The 22,352-nt window shown below is 46.3% G+C and overlaps 1 protein-coding gene and 1 pseudogene across 24 annotated transcripts in view; both read left to right on the forward strand.

Annotated features, from left to right (window-relative positions):
• The window catches only part of MUC4 (mucin 4, cell surface associated), a 49,927-nt gene that overhangs the window by 12,618 nt on the left and 14,957 nt on the right, over nt 1-22,352 (forward strand). For 5 of the 24 annotated variants that reach the window (XR_015164038.1, XR_015164040.1, XR_015164043.1 and 2 more), the window contains exons 1-11: nt 7,577-10,142; nt 11,219-11,338; nt 11,668-11,772; nt 12,872-13,005; nt 13,897-14,061; nt 14,775-14,930; nt 16,255-16,385; nt 18,372-18,460; nt 20,650-20,829; nt 21,014-21,124; nt 21,889-22,008. Coding sequence is in view for 9 of the 24 variants with exons in the window: in XM_086401117.1 (XP_086257243.1) it covers nt 7,676-10,142; nt 11,219-11,338; nt 11,668-11,772; nt 12,872-13,005; nt 13,897-14,061; nt 14,775-14,930; nt 16,255-16,385; nt 18,372-18,460; nt 20,650-20,829; nt 21,014-21,124; nt 21,889-22,008 (3,778 nt within the window). In the remaining 15 variants the exon portion in view is untranslated. Of the gene's footprint in view, nt 1-6,460; nt 10,143-11,218; nt 11,339-11,667; nt 11,773-12,871; nt 13,006-13,896; nt 14,062-14,774; nt 14,931-16,254; nt 16,386-18,371; nt 18,461-20,649; nt 20,830-20,943; nt 21,125-21,751; nt 21,778-21,888; nt 22,144-22,352 lie in introns of those variants that run through there. The other 19 variants (XR_015164044.1, XR_015164046.1, XM_086401227.1 and 16 more) reach the window with 15 other exon arrangements.
• LOC147379836 (mucin-4-like) lies at nt 10,148-11,211 on the forward strand (annotated as a pseudogene).

The following is a 22,352-nucleotide window of genomic DNA, read 5'->3' on the forward strand; positions in this document are numbered from 1 at the left end:
TGCAGTGTTTCACCATTGAGGATGATATTTGCTATGGCATTTTCATATATGACTTTCATTATAATGATGTAGTTTCCCTCTACTTCTAGTTTGTTGAGGCTTTTTATCATGAAAGAGTGTCAAATTTTATCAAATGCTTTTTCTGCATCAGTTTAGATGATCATGTCATTTCCCACCTTCATTTTGTTAATATGATATATCACATTGATCAAGTTTCTTATGTTGAATCAATATTGCTTTTCAGAAATAAATCTCATTTGGTCATGGTGTATAATCCTTTTAATATACTGCTGAATTCAGCTTGCTATTGTTTTGTTGAGGATTTTTACATCAATGTTTATAAGCAATATTGTCATAAGGGATATCATTTTCTTTTCCTATAGTGTCTTTGCCTGGGTTTAGTATCAAGGTAATGCTGGATGTTAGAAAGTAGTCCTTCCTCTTCGATTTATTGGAAAAGTGTGAGAAGGATTGGCGTTCTTCTTCAAGTGTTTGGTAGAATTTACTAGTGAAGCCATCAGGTCCAGTGCTTTTCTTTGTTTGTTCAATCTCCTTACAAGTTGTATGTCTATTTAGATTTTCTATTTGTCCATAATTTAGTCTTGATAGATTTTGTGTTTCTAGGAGACACATTGATCATTTTATTTAGGTTATCCAGTTTGCTGGTATATAATTGTTCATAGTAATCGCTTATAATCCTTCAAATTTCTCTAGAATTGGTAATAATGCCCCCATTCTTATTTAGTTTTAGTTTTAGTAATTTGAGTTTTCTTTCTTTTTTTCCCTTTAGTCAGTCTAGGTAAAAGTTTATCAATATTGGATCTTTCCAAAGAACCAACTTTTAGTTTAATTAATTCTCTCTATTGTTTTTCTATTCTCTATCTCATTTGTTTGCTCTGATCTTTATTATATCTTTCCTTGTGTGCTTATTTTATCTTCCAAAAAACCAAGTTTTGGCCTTATTAATTCTGTTTTCAACTGTTTTTCTATCACTAAACTCTGTTCTTAATTATATTGTTCATTCAGCTTTCTTTTTCTTTTTTATCTTTCTGGTTTTTCTAGGCCATCTTTTCACTGAGGATTTCAGGTTATGCAGAAGATACTCAATTTATAGAAAACATTTCTTATACATTATCTGGCATTTGCAGGTTTTGTAAAGGCTTATCTCTTCTGTCATTTTGCTGGAAATGGAGCTGCACTACTTCAATGAACAAACAAAAACCTTTACTTAAGAATTTGGGTTGTGCAATCATAAAACTTTTGCTACTGATATTGATTTTAACAGAGGTGATGCAGGTTCTGAAAAGGTTTAATTGCTGCTAAGTTGCTTCAGTTGCGTCCGACTCTGTGTGACCCCATAGACAGCAGCCCACCAGGCTTCCCTGTCACTGGGATTCTCCAGGTAAGAACACTGGAGTGGGTTGCCATTTCCTTCTCCAATGCATGAAAATGAAAAGTGAAAGTGAAGTCGCTCAGTCATGTCTGACTCAGAGACCCCATGGACTGCAGCCTACTAGGCTCCTCCGTCCATGGGATTTTCCAGGCAAGAGTACTGGAGTGGGTTGCCATTGCCTTCTCTTAATTGCTGAGAATCTATAATAAGTTTAGTAAGTTTGGTATGTAAATAGCTTCTGTCTGGTGACTCAAAGCCAAATGACAGAGTATTGCTTTTGTTTATGTTCTTAGGGAAATATAATGTCTGATGATAATTGCAGAGGTATGTCTTCCAATCCAAACTAGAGAAACGGAGTTTTGCAAATTTACTGAGGAGAGAGCAAGTATAGAATATGGAGTCCTATAAGCAAGTCTACTCATTATTCTGAATAAAGGAAGTCCCTTTTTACTTATTTATTTTTTTTAATTTTATTTTATTTTTAAACTTTACATAATTGTATTAGTTTTGCCAAATATCAAAATGAATCCGCCACAGGTATACATGTGTTCCCTATCCTGAACCCTCCTCCCTCCTCCCTCCCCATACCATCCCTCTGGGTCGTCCCAGTGCACTAGCCCCAAGCATCCAGTATCGTGCATCGAACCTGGACTGGCATCTCGTTTCTTACATGATATTTTACATGTTTCAATGCCATTCTCCCAAATCTTCCCACCCTCTCCCTCTCCCACAGAGTCCATAAGACTGTTCTATACATCACTGTCTCTTTTGTTGTCTCGTACACAGGGTTATTGTTACCATCTTTCTAAATTCCATATATATGCGTTAGTATACTGTATTGGTGTTTTTCCTTCTGGATTACTTCACTCTGTATAATAGGCTCCAGTTTCATCCACCTCATTAGAACTGATTCAAATGTATTCTTTTTAATGGCTGAGTAATACTCCATTGTGTATATGTACCACTGCTTTCTTATCCATTCCTCTGCTGATGGACATCTAGGTTGCTTCCATGTCCTGGCTATTATAAACAGTGCTGCGATGAACATTGGGGTACACGTGTCTCTTTCCCTTCTGGTTTCCTCAGTGTGTATGCCCAGCAGTGGGATTGCTGGATCATAAGGCAGTTCTATTTCCAGTTTTTTAAGGAATCTCCACACTGTTCTCCATAGTGGCTGTACTAGTTTGCATTCCCACCAACAGTGTAAGAGGGTTCCCTTTTCTCCACACTCTCTCCAGCATTTATTATTTGTAGACTTTTGGATCACAGCCATTCTGACTGGTGTGAAATGGTACCTCATAGTGGTTTTGATTTGCATTTCTCTGATAATGAGTGATGTTGAGCATCTTTTCATGTGTTTGTGGAAGTCCCCTTTTAAAGTTGAAGCAGATTGCTCAGATAAGTGCTTAATAAATACTTGTGGAACTGAAAAAAAAGAAAATTGAAGCAGAGTCATTTTGGGTGAAGTAGAAACCCAAGGACTTTCTAACACAGGTCTGCAGCTCAATCTGTGCATTTATCCATACCAGCTTAGAAGCATGTCACCTGTAATTAGTTACTATTAATAAATAGTAGGTGAGTCACTTTCAACAAATTAGAGCTACAGGGTGAGTCACTTTTTAATTAATTAGAGCTGATTCATAGTCACTCTCCCTCACTTGAAAGTCAAAGTTTTATTGAAGTATAGTGGACTTAACGATGTTGTATAAACTTCTGCTGTACAGTAAAGTGCCTCAGCTACACATATATATCCTTTGCCATTATGGTTATCACAGGATATTGAATATACTTCCATTTACTATACTGTAGGAACTTGTTTATCCATCAAATCGCTTTTTTAAGAAGAGAAAGTGGGGAAGATCTCCTGGAGAAGGGAGTGGCAACCCATTCCAGTGTTCTTGCCTGGAGAATCCCATGGACAGAGGAGCCTTTCAGGCTACCACCATGGTGTTGCAAGAGTCAAACACAACTGAGTGACTGAGCACAAACACACATTCACAGTTGACAAAATTACTTCTGAAGCCTTGAATGAATGTCAGAGCACTCAGCACCTAGAGGAGTGTTTTGAGAGGGCCGAATCCTAACCACTAGACCACCAGGGAGCGTCTAGAGGAGTGTTTTGAATCTGGCTAATCATGAAAAATCCGTCCCCTTCTCGTAAGTATTTTAAAAAAACAGCTATTCAAAAGGGAGAGGATATATATAGATATCTATGGCTGATTCATGTTGATGTTTGACAGAAAACAACAAAATTCTGTAAAGCAATTATCCTTCAATAAAAAAATTATTAATTAAAAAAAAAAAAAACTGGCTATTTTCCCCTTGGAGAAAAGAGCTCTTTTCAAAGAAAGAGTAGTGTCTTAGCCTTAATGTTCATGTTTCTTAAGAGAACATCTCCTGATTAATGGGAAAAGTATTTCTGTAAAGAACTAAATACTGCAAATTTACTAAAACTGGATTCATTGTTGTATACAACAAATTGTATTGGAAAAAATTTATTGTCCACCTAAGGGTTAAATCAAAAAGATGTTAGCTCTGTGTTTTTTAAAAGAAAATTTTTTTTTAAGTTAAAGGTAGTTTGGGTGAAAAAATCAGATAATGTACCTGAACTAATGTAAAATATAAAATGAAATTACATTGTCATCAATAAACTGCTACTATTATTCCTCTGTCTTTAACACTGGGTATAGACTTTTGTTGAGAGTATCTATAAAAAGGGCCATCCAATGACTTTTATGGGCCCTAGGCACTTTTGTCTTCCTGGGCTTCTTCCTCTGATTAAAAAAAAACAACATTAAAAGCTATATTTTATGACTGTGTTGGACTAATGCAATCAAAGGTGGATCATTATTACATATTCATTATTATTATATTGATTTTTCCCCCTTCTGATTGAAAAAGAAAGTAACAGGAATGTATCCAAAAGTAGCTTAGGCCCGGCTCTGTGCCTCACCTACTTGCCCGCCTGCTGGCAATTGTAAGGCAATGGTGCCTTGAGAAACAGCTTGCTGAGGTTGGTCTGTTTTCAGGACCTCCCACGTGATTTTACAAATAACCAGAACTCATATTACTCCCAGTTAAAAAGAAAAGTAGGGACAGTTCTGGATTGTAGGAAGAGGGACCACCCAAAAAGATGACAGTAAAATGAAATAAAAAATATATATCTGAATATAAGAGAGTCCTCCCCCCGAAAAAAAAAAATATTCCAGAGAAGAGCGAGTCACTTATACACTTGAGTCCTCATAAATTCTCTTGTATTATTAGGTGCACTCCCAAATGATTTGGGCTTCCCTGGTAGCTCAGTTGGTAAAGTATTTGCCTGCAATGCAGGAGACCCTGATTTGATTCCTGGGTCAGGACGATCCTCTGGAGAAGGGATAGGCTACCCACTCCAGTATTCTTGGGCTTCCCTGGTGGCTTCCCAAATACTTTATACTGGTAAACAAAGTCATGTGAGACAGTACAAGTAATTGACGTGTGCTGTCAGCAGTACATATATCTAGTCATATTAGGTATTCAAATACACAAGTTCATAATGTTTCCCTTTTCTTGCTTTTTGAAGAAGGTCCTGATGGGTCAGCAAAATTCTTGGGTGTTTGAGATGAGATACAAGAGAGAAAGGCTTCCCTGGTGGCTCAATGACAAAGAATCCTCCTGCCAATGCAGGAGACATGGGTTCGATTCCTGAGTTGGGAAGATACCCAGGAGAAGGAAATGACAACCCACTCCAGAATTCTTGCCTAGGAAATCCCATGGATGGAGGATCCTGGCAGGCTACAGTCAAAGGGATCCCAAAGAGCTGGACATGACTTAGCAACTAAACAACAACAATGAGAGAGAAAGAAAAGAACTCAAGATTGTCGCTGGTGGGGGGGGTGGGTGGAGGCGGGGAGTGAAAACTTTTTAGAGATGGGATTAGGAGACAGGTGGGAAGGAAAACTGAGAGATGAACACTAGGTTAAGGAAAAGAAAAAGAGGCTATGAAAAATACAGAAGGCTATTCATTTCCTTTATCATGTTTGAACAATATTTGTATAAGATATGCAAAATTTTGAAATTTTGTGATTGAATAAACAGTGTGTGTATTTTAATTAAAACACTGTTCTAGGATGGAAGCTCATGTAGCTTGGCTTCCATATAAGCCTTATATGGGGAAAGTTGGAGTGTATTGAGCCAATTTCAATGAGCAAACCCAGAAAATTTATGGTAATGGAGAAAATGTTAGCACAAAGACATTCGTTGCAGTATTATTTATGACTAGGTGGCACAGTATTGGTAGAAATCTTGTTGTTTGTTGTTTAGTTGCTAAATCATGTCAAACTCTTTATGACCTTGTGGACTGCAGTCCACCAGGCCTCCCTGTCCTTCATTATCTCTCGAAGTTTGCTCAAACTCATATCCATTGAGTCAGCGATGCCATCCAACCATTTCATCCTCTGTTGCCTCCTTCTCCCCTGCCCTCAAACTTCCCCATATCCAAGTCTTTTCTAATGAGTCACCTCTTTTCATCAGGTGACCAAAATATTGGAGCCCCAGCTTCAGCAACGGTACTTCTAATGAGTATTCAGGATTGATTTCCTTTAGGACTGACTGGTTTGATCTCCTTGCAGTCCAAGGGAGTCTTAAGAGTCTTCTCCAACACCACAGTTTGAGAGCATCAGTTCTTTGTCACTCAGCATTCTTTATGGACCAGCTCTCACATCCATATATGACTACTGGAAGGACCATAGCTTTGACTCTATGGACCTTTGTCTGCAAAGCGATGTCTCTGCTTTTTAATATATTGTCTAGGTTTGTCATAGCTTTCCTTCTAAGAAGCAAGAGTCTTTTAATTTCATGGCTGCAGTCACTGCTGCCAATGATTTTGGAGCCCAAGAAAATAAGATCTGTGATTTTGGAGCACGAGAAAAGAAATCTTAGACATGGTTTAATAATTAATTCTGCAGCCATTCATTATGAAGCACTGTGATATAGAGTGCTACATGTGAAAAATAATTGTATTATAAACTCCAACATCACAGAAGGAAACTCTCTTGTCTCATGAGTCCTTGTATCTTATATTTACAGGCACTGCCCAAACCCAGTGGGCATCTTTGACAAGCAGAAACTGTCTGACAAGCAGTGTTACTGAGGACCTGTCCCCTTCCAGCATCAGCCACACACCTCCCACATCATCAGAACTGATGACAGGAACAACCTCAGCCAACATCACTGTAGGTCAAGCAAAGGAAATATCACCCTCTGATACTAGCAGCTTTGATCCAGTCACCTCAGCAGTCTCAATAGCAGCTGGAGGAAAGAGACAATCAAAGGCATTTTATTCCAGTTCCACTACTCAAAACTATCAGGCTCAGCTCAGAAAGACCAAGGAAGAATCCCAAACCACCACCACCACAGAAGTGAGGCAGTCATTACCTTCATCCACTTCATGTGGACATGCAACACAATTGAAAACTACCCATGGCAAAACAATCTCTTCAGTCTCATCTGGCATGAGTCACACGCTTACAACAAAATCAAAAATGTTGACAGCACCAACCTCAACAGACAGAACGTTCTCCCCATCAAATGTAAGCAATACATCTCCAATGACATCAGCATCTTCTCAGAACCACCAGACCCCGAGCATGAACACCACCAGAGGAAAACAAACCACCACCATCACAGCTGTGAGAACATCAACTGTCTCATCATCAACACGTGCACACAGATCTACAGAAGGCACTTCCCAGAGGATATCTCCTTCAGGTACAACAACCACTTCATTCCTACCCCATGTGAGGTATACACCTACAGTAACATCAAAAATATGGAGAACAAAGTCCTCAGCAGACACCACTGTAGGAAGCCCGAGGAACACATCACCAACTCTACCGAGACATATCCATCCAGTCTCCACAGTGTCAATGACAACTGGACCAGAGAAACAATCAACCTTACCCCCTTCCACCACTTCTACTGGGAAAACATCAGCATCTTCTCAGAACCACCAGACTCCGAGCATGAAGACCACCAGAGGAACACAAACCACCACTATCACAGCAGTGAGAATATCAACTGTCTCATCATCGACACATGCACTCAAATCTACAGAAGACACTTCCCAGAGGACATCTCCTTCAGGTACAACAATCACTTCATTCCCACCCTATGTGAGGCATACACCTACAGTAACATCAAAAATATGGAGAACAAAAACCTCAGCAGATAACCACTGTAGGAAACCCGAGGACCACATCACCAACTCTACCGAGACATATCCATCCAGTCTCCACAGTGTCAATGACAACTGGACCAGAGAAACAATCAACTTTACCCCCTTTCACCACTTCTACTGGGAAAATATCAATGTCTCCTCAGAACCACCAGACTCCAAGCATGAAAACCACCAGTGGAACTCAAACCACCACCATCACAGCTGTGAGAACATCAACTGTCTCATCATCAACACATGCACACAGATCTACAGAAGGCACTTCCCAGAGGACATCTCCTTCAGGTACAACCACCACTTCATTCCCACCCCATGTGAGGCAAACACCTACAGTAACATCAAAAATATGGAGAACAAAAACCTCAGCAGACACCACTGTAGGAAACCCGAGGAACACATCACCAACTCTACCGAGACATATCCATCCAGTCTCCACAGTGTCAATGACAACTGGACCAGAGAAACAATCAACTTTACCCCCTTTCACCACTTCTACTGGGAAAACATCAGCATCTTCTCAGAACCACCAGACTCCGAGCATGAAGACCACCAGAGGAACACAAACCACCACTATCACAGCAGTGAGAATATCAACTGTCTCATCATCGACACGTGCACTCAAATCTACAGAAGACACTTCCCAGAGGACATCTCCTTCAGGTACAACAATCACTTCATTCCCACCCTATGTGAGGCATACACCTACAGTAACATCAAAAATATGGAGAACAAAAACCTCAGCAGATACCACTGTAGGAAACCCGAGGAACACATCACCAACTCTACCGAGACATATCCATCCAGTCTCCACAGTGTCAATGACAACTGGACCAGAGAAACAATCAACCTTACCCCCTTTCACCACTTCTACTGGGAAAACATCAATGTCTCCTCAGAACCACCAGACTCCAAGCATGAAAACCACCAGTGGAACTCAAACCACCACCATCACAGCTGTGAGAACATCAACTGTCTCATCATCAACACATGCACACAGATCTACAGAAGGCACTTCCCAGAGGACATCTCCTTCAGGTACAACCACCACTTCATTCCCACCCCATGTGAGGCAAACACCTACAGTAACATCAAAAATATGGAGAACAAAAACCTCAGCAGACACCACTGTAGGAAACCCGAGGAACACATCACCAACTCTACCGAGACATATCCATCCAGTCTCCACAGTGTCAATGACAACTGGACCAGAGAAACAATCAACCTTACCCCCTTCCACCACTTCTACTGGGAAAACATCAGCATCTTCTCAGAACCACCAGACTCCGAGCATGAAGACCACCAGAGGAACACAAACCACCACTATCACAGCAGTGAGAATATCAACTGTCTCATCATCGACACGTGCACTCAAATCTACAGAAGACACTTCCCAGAGGACATCTCCTTCAGGTACAACAATCACTTCATTCCCACCCTATGTGAGGCATACACCTACAGTAACATCAAAAATATGGAGAACAAAAACCTCAGCAGACACCACTGTAGGAAACCCGAGGAACACATCACCAACTCTACCGAGACATATCCATCCAGTCTCCACAGTGTCAATGACAAGTGGACCAGAGAAACAATCAACCTTACCCCCTTTCACCACTTCTACTGGGAAAACATCAATGTCTCCTCAGAACCACCAGACTCCAAGCATGAAAACCACCAGTGGAACTCAAACCACCACCATCACAGCTGTGAGAACATCAACTGTCTCATCATCAACACATGCACACAGATCTACAGAAGGCACTTCCCAGAGGACATCTCCTTCAGGTACAACAACCACTTCATTCCCACCCCATGTGAGGCATACACCTACAGTAACATCAAAAATATGGAGAACAAAAACCTCAGCAGACACCACTGTAGGAAACCCGAGGAACACATCACCAACTCTACCGAGACATATCCATCCAGTCTCCACAGTGTCAATGACAACTGGACCAGAGAAACAATCAACCTTACCCCCTTCCACCACTTCTACTGGGAAAACATCAGCATCTTCTCAGAACCACCAGACTCCGAGCATGAAGACCACCAGAGGAACACAAACCACCACTATCACAGCAGTGAGAATATCAACTGTCTCATCATCGACACGTGCACTCAAATCTACAGAAGACACTTCCCAGAGGACATCTCCTTCAGGTACAACAATCACTTCATTCCCACCCTATGTGAGGCATACACCTACAGTAACATCAAAAATATGGAGAACAAAAACCTCAGCAGACACCACTGTAGGAAACCCGAGGAACACATCACCAACTCTACCGAGACATATCCATCCAGTCTCCACAGTGTCAATGACAAGTGGACCAGAGAAACAATCAACCTTACCCCCTTTCACCACTTCTACTGGGAAAACATCAATGTCTCCTCAGAACCACCAGACTCCAAGCATGAAAACCACCAGTGGAATTCAAACCACCACCATCACAGCTGTGAGAACATCAACTCTCTCATCATCGACACATGCACACAAGTCTACAGAAGGTACTTCCCAGAGGACATCCCCTTCAGGTACAACAACCACTTCATTCCCACCCCATGTGAGGTATACACCTACAGTAACATCAAAAATATTAGGAACAAAAAGGCCAACAGACAACACTGTAAGAAACACAATAGACAAATCCCCTTTTGTAACTGGAAGTTCTTCTCCATTCACTCCCAAAGCTTCTACACCATGGCAGTCATCAGTACAATCTACTCCTTTCTACCAGTTCTTCAACTCCACAAACATCTATGGTTTTCCATCCTCACTAAAGCAAAGACACAAAGACCACAGGATGGCCCTATACTAAAAGTTCAATCTCTACAGATGTTTCTTATGAGATATTTACTCCAGATAAAACAATAACACTCACTTCTCCATCCTTCAGTGACAGCCACACAACTCAGTCAGAAAAAGAACCATTGTCAACACCAGTAGCTGCCAGTACATTGATCACAGAAAGAGCATCCACCTCCCCTGCTAGTATTTCTTGAGTTACATCTGAAGTCTCAACAGTAGAAAACAGGAAGAACTAACCACATACTGCTGTCTGAGAATATCTCAGTTAGCATTTTCCCAGACTCACTGGACACGAGGGACAGAGACCACTGGGGGTATTCTTATCAGCAGCTCAAGCTCCAGTATGACTCAAACCTTCAAAACAGTCATGTTTGTATCTCCTTCATCCAAACTGTAATAGTCCCAACAAGGCAGTCAACCCCACTGTCTACCAGCATCTCTCCTCAGGAAGCATCAGCTATTTCTCAAATAGTTTCCACACAAGGCACACAGACCACACAAGAACCCCAAACCATGAATTTATTCTCCCCCATGATGAGCACAATCAAAATAGCCTCATCTGCAACTTCATTCAAACCAAGTGGACACTCAACCTCCAAAAGTGTTCTTCAGGGTACATCCACTGCAGATGAAGTGACAACCTTCACCCCAGCACCCTCCAGGGACAGTCACACAACTCAGTCTACCACCACTATCACAGGACTGTGCACAGCACCAACCCACCACGACACCGCCCTGGGAACCTCAGTTGGCACCTCACTTTCCATAACAAGCACCACTAATTCTTTATTCTCTCAATCAGCCCCTGACCCTGCAGTCACCTGGAGCTCCGCCACCCGATTCACAAGTCACCCCACTCCTCTGTCTGTTACCAGCACTTCTCCAACAGTCACAGGCTCCACCATGAAGGCTGAGACATCAGGTAGGGGGACTCTGGGGTCTTGGTCTCTTACAGTAGCCCAGTTAGCTCAATTCAGCTCAGAGGAGTGCCTGAGAGAGGACGTGAGCTAGCACTCCCAGCTGGAAGTCAGGTCCATGAGAAGATGAAGTCAGTGGCAGGTATGGTGAGTCACAGGCTCACCATCCCCTCTACCCCAGGAGATAACTGCTTTTCTGCAGGGGGTGGTTTGGGGATGACCAGAACACAGGTTTCTAGCTGTCTCTCCCAGCTCCTAAAGTCTGTGACTCTCTTAAATTTTACTACTCTCTGACTGTCACACCCACTCCAGTCTTCTTTCCTTGCCTGCCCAGAAAAAAGCACAACCTCACAGAGGGCAGACTGTGGGGGAAGCACAGCATCACTACCCTCAACAACCTCCCAGACCCTTACCACCTCCACTCCTGGGACTTCTACAGGTACCCACTCCACAGCTGCATCAGTCCCTGTTAACCCTGGGAAAGGCAAGTGATTCCATAGAGCTAGAGCCTCTCTGCCCTGGGAGGAAGAGGATGGAGCTAGACGTGGTGGTTGTAGTTGTGGCAGCTGGATTGTATCTGCCAATGACGGCCCTTGTGAGTTGTTGGGGGTTCTGTGGATCTCTCCACTGCTCCATCTGGGTCATGGGAAGTCCAGCTGCTCTCCCTATCCCCTTGATAGGGATGGGTAACTGAGTGTTTAGTCTCATCCTGCTTGCTCACAGACTATGTTGTTTCAAATCAGAAGAGCCCTACAGCGGACAATGCAAGAGCATCAGAGTTGGGTGCTGAGGGCTGGCTTTGCACATGGTGCTGGGCTAGGAGCTAGAGATACAGAAATGACCAAGGGGCTGTTTAGAGAGAGACATATCTTCTGCCTCAGTAGATGCCATTAGAGGAACAAACCCAGGATATTAGGTGCACTTATTGGAAGGCCCTAAGGGAATGTCAGGGGTGGATTCAAGGTGAAGAGGAGGCTTCCTGGAAAGAGTAAATAGGAACTGGGGAGAGGAAGTGCCCCATGCAGACAGGAGGGCCTAAACAGCTGGAATAAAGGCATGGACAGGAAAAGCAGTCCTGGTGTCACCTGGGGAGGAGATCCCCAAAGAATTTGGGGTTACCAGAAATAAGGTGAAAAGTGCCGAGAAGCAAGGCTGATGTGTGAGGGAATCTTGTAGATAACAGATCCTGTAGATGCCATCACAGCTGGGGTCAGGAGAGCGGTGTAGGGCTTCCCAGGTGGCTCAGTGGTAAAGAATCTGCCTGCCAATGCAGGAGATGCAAGAGACTTTGGTTCAATCCCTGGGTCGGGGACATCTCCTAGAGTAGGGAATGGCAACCCACTCTAAGGTTCTTGCCCGGAAAATCCCATGGACAGAGGAGCCTGGCAGGCTACAGTCCATGGGGTCATGACCCCATGGGGTCATGGCAGCCTACAGTCCATGGGGTCAGGGAAGGCTTCTTGGAGGTGAAATGCCCTACCAGCCTTAATGACTTTGGGGCCCTTGAGAACTTCCTGCTCCTCTTTGTACCGGCCCAGGTGTTCTCCTCTTCCCCTACGGGCCAAGTGCTGGAGACCGGGAGTTTGTCAGGAGGACCGTGGACTTCACCTCACCACTCTTCAAGCCCCAGATCGGCTTCCCCCTTGGCTCCTTGCTCTGGGATTCCCTCTACGTGAGTCCCCAACTGCAACCCAAAGGACAGGACTCACGACCTGCATTCCACAGGCCCTGCTTCCCCTCCAGGACTCAAAGATGGCCCTGTGCCCATGAGCAGCTATGACTATGAGGCTTGTCAGGACCTCCTATGTCTCTGCTGCTGGCTCTGTTTACACACACTATCTTTAATGACAAGGCACCAGCTGAGGAAGACAAGGAGTGAGGCTATACCCTGCCCCCTGCCCCCTGCCCCTGCCACACACACACATGTGGACAGAGTGTTGTCACCTCAGTAGAGAGGTCCTGGGGCCCAGTAATCTCTCCACCGTTTTCATGGCCCCCCACCCCTGCCCTTTTTTTTTTTTTTTTTTGAGTAGGAAGCCCTACTTGGGGAAACTTGACTGATGCTGTTCAAATTTTCTGTAATTATTTTCCTGGTTCCTTGGTCCAAGTACTTCATGTCTCATAGAAGAGGGCTGAATGGCAGTTTTGGCCCTCGACGAGGGGGCTGAGCCAGGACACACTGAGAGAGCCACACGGTGATGCAGTGAGAGTATAAATTCTTTCAGCTCTAACTGATATGGCACAAGCTTCAGGGGCGGGGCCCAAGGGGATTTACCCAGAGGCCTCTGCTCTTTGGTGGGCTGGTCTATGGATGGGTCTGCCACTGAAGCAGGACAAAACCTACCACCTTAGGAAGCTCTTAAGATGTGAGGACTGGCCTAAGAATGAAGAGTTTTTGTGGGAAAACTATGTACCGGGGCTCTCCCAGCAGGCAGGGGGATGAGACCATCCATTTCCAGGGGTTGTTGACATCTCCAAGTTCTACCCTCACGAATCCCAGGAGCTGGCCCAAGTCTGGGATGCTCTCTCCCTGAATGCTAATCGGAGGAACCTTTGTGCTCAGTTCACAGATAATGGCCAAATCATTTTCCCGAAGTCAGACTACCAGATTTTCTCCTACCCCAACCCTCCCCTTAGAGGCTTTTCAGACTGGGACTCTGTGGCCATGGTGGCTCCATTCTGGGATGATGCTGATTTCTCCAGCAGCCGGGGAACCATATTTTACCAGGTGGGCCTTTCAAAGCTCAGCACACAGGGTTCTCCAGCAGCCAGCAAGGAGAGACAAAGGCCTGTGTGGAGGGCCTTGCAAGTGTTCCTGCTGTCAGAACCTCCTATCAGGGGGTGGGAACTGAAGCTTATATGAGGGTGGGGAGGAAACAGATTAGGACACAACCATGGGAAGGCTGCATTGGGTGGGTTGGCCATCCACTGTTGGAATGAGGTTGCAGGGGGTTCCTCCTAATAAGGCCGAGTCAAGCACAGCCCCTGCGTGTGCTCCTGGGTTGGGTTAATGATTCCACTCAGAGAGAGCTCTCAGTGTAGTGAAAGCTACTGCAGGCAAATGCTGATCGTGCCCTGGCCATGGACAAGACACTGTAGAAGGTCCAAATGTGGAGAAGCACACACGTGTCTTAAAGAGCCTCTTGTTGGACCCAGAGAGGTACAAGTGGATGCAGGTGGTTGCACCATCAGAGCCAGTTTATGCTAAGAGATGCACAAGTTCAAGTTAGAAGACTTGGGTTTCTGGCTCTTGACTATCCACTTCATAACACCCCATGTTTCCCTGCAGATTGATCTTCAGGTCACTAACTGAAAACACAAGCCTGGGAGGGGGAAGGATGGGAGACATGGGTGGACTAAAGTGAGCAGAAAATGGGGGTCCCTCAGGAGTACTGAGATGGGATCCTTATTTCCTTTTCCATATCTGCCTTCTTTTCCTAGGAATATGAGACTCTCTATGATGACTACAACACACTAGTGCAGAAGGTGGAGTCTTCAATTAACACGTTAACAAAAACCGGAAACTACAAAGCCAGATGGACGCTAAAGATCACTTGGGTTCATGTCCCTGCCTATCCTGCCCAGGTGACCATCGGGGTGAGTGGACCAGTGGGCAATGTCCTGTGAACCACCTGGAAGTCAGGCATCCTAGAATCCTAAGCAGGGACCACTTGTCTAAACTCCTCTCTGAGTCAAGGACAGATGGCTGATTAGAGCACTTCCCTCCCAGCCCACCTCTTTGCCTCCCTATCCCCCATCCCCACCACCTCCAAAACCCCCTGCTCTGTCTCCTGAGCACTTACCACATGGCAGGGGTGCTTCGGGGCTTTGCTTACATGCCTCACAGCAGCCAAAGCACTGGGTATTAGAAGACTGAAACATGGAGCATGCAATAAGTAAAAAGTGGCTGTGCTAAGTCACTTCAGTAATGTCCGACTATTTGCGACCCTATGGACTGTAGCCTGCCAGGTTCCTCTGTCCATGGGAGTCTCCAGGTAAGAATGCTGGACTGGGTTACCATGCTCTCCTCCAGGGAATCTTCCTGATACAGGGATGGAACCCATGTTTCTTATGGCTTCTGTATTGGCAGGCAGGTTCTTTACCACTAGCGCCACCTGGGAAGCCCCCCAAATGGCTGGCTATTGGCAATATTATATGGCTCAATCTAATGTAATTATCCACATATTAGAGATGAGAAAGATGATGGTTAGAGAGGTTAAGCAACTGCTCGAGGTCATCCAGCTAGCAGATGACAAAGCCAGGCCTGGAACCAAGGTTTTTCTGTCTCCAGACTCTGGCTCATGACAGAAAAGCATCCAGTGGAGAGGGGCCATGCCTCGTGCTCCCCCTAGCCTTCCCTCTGGGGCCTCACCACTCTGACAGTCACAGAGTTCTTCCTTGTGTCTGGTCTGAAGTCACCCATTTCTTCATTGGCTCAGCAAGTTCATTGCTTACTCACTGTGTAGAAGCACAGTGCTCGAAATTTGCCTTCAGAGAATCTCCAGTCTCACCTGCATAGTTCCTCTGTGCTATTCAGGATGATGGGACATTTGGACGATATCCTTAAATATCCCAAAGGAAGCTCAGCAGGCCTCTCTCAGCTCTCTGAGGTCTTGGCTAATCTCTCTGGTTGCTGAAGCTTTCTCAGACAGACCCTCTTCTAACAGGATTCCAGCCCAGAATCCTTTACCTTTCCTCACTGGAAAGAAGTCACAAAGAAGGCAAATCCACCACAGCAGGTGCTTTGACAGTCAGAGTGCAATCTCTGCAAAATTCCAAACTTGCCTGTATTTAAGCCCATGCCTTTGCTCTCAGAGGTCAGGAAAAGGTGATGTGGGTGTCAGAGTGGGGGTGTGGGATGGGTGATGGGACATCCCAGATCTCTCACAGGCATCCCTGTTTGTCTCCAACCAACCCCCAGACCAACACCTACCAAGCCATCCTTTCCACGGACGGGAGCAGGTCCTACGCCCTGTTTCTCTACCAAAGTGGTGGTATGCAGTGGACTGTGACCGGGCGACCAGGCAACCCTGTCCTGATGGGCTTTTCCAGGTAGGACAGGGATGGGCTGGCAGCCATGAGCAAATAATGGGAGGTGGTGCAGAGCAGGGCTTGCACTGCACACACACTCTGTCCCCCAGAACTGGGCAGGACTCTTCCTCGCCAATGCTTCTGACTCACGCTGATTCTGGTTTCCACTTCTTTTTGTTTCAAATGCAAAGATCCCGCTTCACCCTGCCATTCCCTTTCCTATCCCAGTTCCGTGCATGGTGATAATAAATCCCAGAGCTTTGACTTCTAGGATTTCCATTGACATTAGCTGACCACTCTTGACTTGTCAAGTATCAGTCAACATTTATTACACCAAGTACTTCAGTTCAGTTCATTTCACTCGCTCAGTCGTGTCTGACTCTTGGCGACCCCATGAATTGCAGCACGCCAGGCCTCCTTGTCCATCACCAACACCAAGTACTTAACAGGCATTATTTCATTTGACAATCACAACCACCCCATGAAGGAGATACTATTTATTATCCATTCTGCAGGTAAGGAAACTGAGGTACAAATGGATGAGTCATTGCCCAAAGAGCTGGAAAGTAAGTGGCAAAGCAGAAAGTTGAATACAAAATATAAGGCTGAAATCTGCCTTTCTGACTTTATTAAAACTTTTTATTTTATATTGGAATATAGCCAATTAACAATATTGTGGTAGTTTCAGGTAGACAGCAAAGGGACTCAGCCATACATATACATGTATCCATTCTCCCCTAAACTCCCTTCCCATCCAGGAACTCCCATCTAGAGTTCCCTGTGCTATACAGTAGGTCCTCATTGGTTATCCATCTTATATATACCAATGTGTACATGTCGATCCCAAACTCCCTAACGATCCCTTCTCCCCATTCTTCTTCCCTAGTAACCGTAAGTTTGTTCTCTAAGTCTGTGAGTCTGTTTCTGTTTTGTAAATAAGTTCATTTATATCATTTCTTTTTAGATTCCACGTACAAGTGATATCACACAATATTTTTCTTTCTCTGAATTATTTCACTCAGTATGACAATTTCTAGTTTCTGATGGGCTGAGAATTAACCTCTCACCCAATGGCACCAACAGCTTGTGTGGTCAGTGGCAAAGAGGGAAAGCAGAGAGATGGATGAGCTGTGGTTTCGGACATGGGTTCCCAAGTGTGGGAATGGCTCATTCTCTAACACAATAGTTTTCAACCATGATGCATGTGCAGTTGGTTGTGAAGGTCCCATGTAAACTGTTACTGGTAATTGCTGTAGATGCCTTTCTCCTAGAATGTGTTTGGGATTGTCCCTGTAATTACACTGCTTTCACTTGCTTTTGAACATGCCCTGAAGGAGAAAGGACTGGAATTATCTAACTAGCTAGGAATTTCCCACCATTCTGAGGGCACCCATGGAAGGTGTCATGCCCATGTGCGTCATCTGTCCCATGTCAAAGAGGAGAAAGGATCCGAGTGGCTGCTCTGAGGCATGACCCAGAGTCTGCAGGCCCCACTCTGGGGTTTCCTCCTTCCTGGAGCAGGGTTTAAACACCGTCCCCTGGGCAGGGGGGTGGGGTGGGGTGGGGGTGGGGTGGCACACACATTGTCCGGATCCTCCTAACTCGAAGACTAGCTCTTAACCTGCACCACCAACCGTCCCCTATACCACCGCCTCTCCGACACCTAGTTGAAGGGAAACTAACAGGAAAGAGGCCTGAGATGTTGCTTTCAACCCATGTCTCAGGACCAGTTCACTGCAGTTTGTGCTCAGATATGAGATAAATTAGGTCCTCCCACCCCTCCCCCATCTGCCTCCTCCCCAATCCTGCTTAGCACAGGGGATCAGTGATTCTGGCTGGCTGCCTGACCAGCTGGCTCGATAGCTGACGGGCCAACTGATAACTAATGACTGGCTGGACCGAGGGGGTGGCTGGCTGATTGACTCGCTGGATGAATGAGCAACTTGCCAACTAAGGGGAAGGACTCTGTGTGTGATGAAGGTCAGATATTCTTTTCTTTGCCCACAGTGGAGATGGGTATTTCAAAAACAGCCAGTTGACATTCCATCCAGTATGGGAGAAGTATCGTCCAGACCAATTCCTGGATTCCAACTCAGGTAAAAGCACCACTTATCAGACTGGAGGGACTCAAGTCCTCTTCTGTCTCCCACTCCGTATGCCGTGACAGTCCTCAAAGGGCAACTCCCGTGCATGTCCACAAAAGGGTGTTTCCATACCATCTGACCTCCCACAGCTGGGATCTGGCCTGGGCACTGCCCAGGGAGCAGCATGCCTTCTGCACCCTCTTGCAGTGCAGAGTGTCCTCCCTGGAATCAGCCCAAAGCCAGCAGGACTGAGTGGGGGCCCAGATCCTGGAAGTGAGGACATGGGTATGGCAGGAGGCGGGGACATGAATGGGCAGTTAGGACAAGTCTCCAACTGTCCTGTCCCAGAGCTGGATGAGAACCCACATGAGATCTCTTAATGGATCTACAGAGAGGAATTCCAGGGGGTCTGACATCCATTCAGTCACCATTTATCGAGTACCTGCTGTGTGCTGAACACTGTGCTAAGAGCCAGAAGTATGAAAACATTTTTAAAAAGAGCAACTCTGTTTGCTCTCAAAGAGCTCTCACTTTGGTAAGAAGGCCAGTACTTTAGGCTCCAAGGGCCTCCTCCATGACTTGCACTGCCTGGGGGCGCCAAAGGGAAAGAAATGACAGTTTCCAAAGTGTGATAGAACAGAAGATATTTTAGCATTAGAAATTAGCCATGTGGACCATGAAGCATAAATCCAGTTCTGTTTGTTCTGTGGCAAGAAAGTCTGGTAAACATAAGCCAAGTCAGATCATTGGTGCCACCTGGTGGAGAAAGCTGTACTATGAGCTTGGTGGTGATTTAATCTCTCAGTGGTGTCTGACTCTTTGTGATCCCATGGACTGTAGCCGCCAGGCTCCTCTGTCCATGGGATTCTCCAGGCAAGAATACTGGAGGGGGTTGCCATTTCCTTTTCCAGGGGATCTTCCTGACTCAGGGATTGAACCTGGGTTTCCTGCATTGCAGGAGGATTCTTTACTGACTGAGCTATGAGGGAAGCTCCATCCTATCAGATTAAGGCCCATCTATCCAGATGCCTCTGCTTGTGACATAAGGGGTGCAGTGTGATTGTGTGTGTGTGTGTGTGTGTGTGTGTTGGGGGATAGTATCTGGTGTGTTTCTCCTGATTGCGGAGAAAACACACAAACAGATATCATAAAATGACTATCCTTTTCAAAACCTTATCAAACTATAGTCATCTTGATGATTTCTTCTTTTGTGTGGGAATAAGACCAAAATCTAATACATTATGTCCTATTGAATTCTGCTGTATTCTGGAGCCCTGTTTCTCACTCATGGCAGCTAGGGGGGCAGTAAATAACTTACAGTTAATTACATGTCTGGACTTCCCATGTAGCGCTAGTGGTAAAGAGTCCGCCTTCAATGCAGGAGACGTAAGAGACTCGAGTTCAGTCCCTGGGTTGGAAAGATCCCCTGGAGGAGGACATGGCAACCCACTCCAGTATTCTTGCCTGGAGAGTCCCGTGGACAAAGGAGCCTGGCGGGCTACAGCGCTTAGGGTCGCAAAGAATTGGGCACAACTAAAGTGGCTTAGCACTCATGCCCACAATTAAAGGTCTATTTAAATTTCAAACGCTCTTCAGGGGTTCTTCTCCCAGTTACCTCCCCCCTTTCCAAGGATGGCATCTGGGCACAGGGGAAGCTCCCCCAGTTTCATATTGTTGGAGCAGGTGTCTGTTTCACATGCCACCTTCCCTGTGGCTCCCCAGCTGGCCTCTGAACATTGGCCTCTGTCCTGGCTGCTTTAGCCACTGGTATGTCTGTGCAAGTGTCTGAGCGTGTGGCTGGTGGCATCACTCACTGAGATACAGGGTACATAAGGAAGAGCTGGTCTGGGGGGACTGGAAGAACTGGAGCTTAGAGTAGCAGGCAGGAGGGCGGAGAATGGAATACACTGAAGCTTGGGCCAGGGTTTGGCTCTGAGTTGGGTACAGATGAGGTCTCCCTGCCCAGCACTTGTCCCAGGATCTCACCCTAAGATCCAAGTTTAGGGTTCTGAAGCGCACGTCAGAGGGACCTTTGGGGGGAATCACAGCCAATCTGCATTGGGCCCATCCCTGGAAGACTGTCCAGAGTGCAGGAAGTGGCACACAGAGGATGCACTGATGAGTTTTGCTTGTCCCTAAAGCTAAATAAGAGCCTGTGGCCCCATGTCCTGGGATATCCCCTACTTCCATTGCTTCCCCAGGCCTCCGGGGGCTACAGATCTACAAGCTGCACAGAGAGGAAAAGCCCAATTACCGTCTCCGGTGTCTGCAGTGGTTGAAGAGACAGCCTCAGTGGCCCAGCTGGGGCTGGAACCAGATCTCCTGCCCTTGCTCCTGGAACCAGGGAGTATTGGATTTAAGATTCCAGTCCATCAGCAGAGGTAACAGATCCTTCTGGTCTCTGGCGACACTCCCACCATCCCTATAAGCCCACTCACTCTCCCTCTGGCCGTGCCTGACCTTTCCCTTTTGGGACTCCCTCCGTCCCTCCTCAGAAACACCCCCGCGCAATGGCTGCTGCCACCACTGACAGCCCAGGCCTGAGAGTGTCTGGGCTTGTTGCAGGCAGCAGGCAGCTGTGCAGCTTCTCCTCCTGGCGTGGGGGTGTGTGCTGCCGCTATGGACCCTGGGGAGAGCTACTCCAAGGCTGGAGAGTGCAGAGTCCTTGGCAACTTGGTAAGTGTGTTGGCAGACAACTTGAGCCCGCGTTTTCTGGAGCTCTCTGTCCTTCTCTGTCAGGGACCGGCTTGGGCTCCACACCAGCAGTGGGACCAGCAGCATGAAGCCTCTCGTCCCTGTTTTCTCCCAGCTGCCTCCCCTCCATTTCCTGACCTTGTAAAAACAGGAAGTTTCCAGCATCCCTTCCAGCTGGCATCCTAGGGATTCCTGATTGAGCTCCTCTTGCCCCGTCTCCACTTGGCCCATAGCCCCAGCTGATAGGGGCATCTTTCTAGCGAAGTGGCAGAGGCCTGGTCTGACCTCGTCAACCTGGACCCAGATTAGCAGGCTGTCTGGGGGAAGACATGAGTCATCTCTTGCAGAGACCCTCCAAAGGAGCTAGAGGGGATGGAACGGGGGATGGGGATGGGCCCAGGGGAACATCTGTTCCCTGTAAAGGCAGCAGCCTCCTAGTCCCCAGACCACCAGCCACAGCCTCTTGCTCCCAGCACTTTGAGAGTGGTGGGTCTCAGCCCTCAGCCTTCAAGAAAGGAAGGACCCTGTGCCTGCCCACCAGGGGCTTTGCTGCCCATGTCTCCACCAAGCCCACAAGGGAGACAGTAACTGGTCCATGGCCTAAGGTCGTTGAGCAGAGTGGGATCTGAACTCATGTGGGTCTGACTTCCAAATCACATCCTTGCTGCCCTTATCATCCTGCCCAAACCTCCCAGCTACATCCTGCAGGTCCTCCATCTCTACTAACATGCTGCTCTTCTGCACAGACCAAGAACTGGAGCTGCAAAACTGGTGTTGCCATTTCAACAGCAACCCTTCCTTCTGCGCCCTGTACCAGCTAAGGAGGCCCCCGGTCAGCTGCGCCGGGTACCAGCCCTCAAGTCTTGGTGAGGCTGCTGGGACCTGGCCCTTCCACTTCCAGAGCCCAAGTGGAAGACCAAGGGATCGATACACTCTTGGGGTTTGAACGGGGACAGCACAAGCTTCCTGGGGCAGGACTGTAGTCACAAGGGAAGATGGAGGTGTGTGCAGAGTGTGGCAGAGGAGGGACTTCACCCATGGCCTTGGGGGAGGGGAAGGTGTGGTGGATCAGGGGCTAATGAGGAAGTGGATGGGGTGGGGGCACACAAGTGCAAGAGGAATTTTGGGGAGGGTTAAATGCTCCCTGAGCACCTCCCCAGGCTGAAGTCTCCCAGGCCCTTCTTTCCCTGGTCTGCCCTGCCAATGTGTT

The sequence above is a fragment of the Bos grunniens genome, chromosome 1 (assembly GCF_055505025.1).
Source record: "Bos grunniens cultivar Pamir isolate PY7600 chromosome 1, Bosgru_T2T1.0, whole genome shotgun sequence".
Taxonomy (NCBI): domain Eukaryota; kingdom Metazoa; phylum Chordata; class Mammalia; order Artiodactyla; family Bovidae; genus Bos; species Bos grunniens.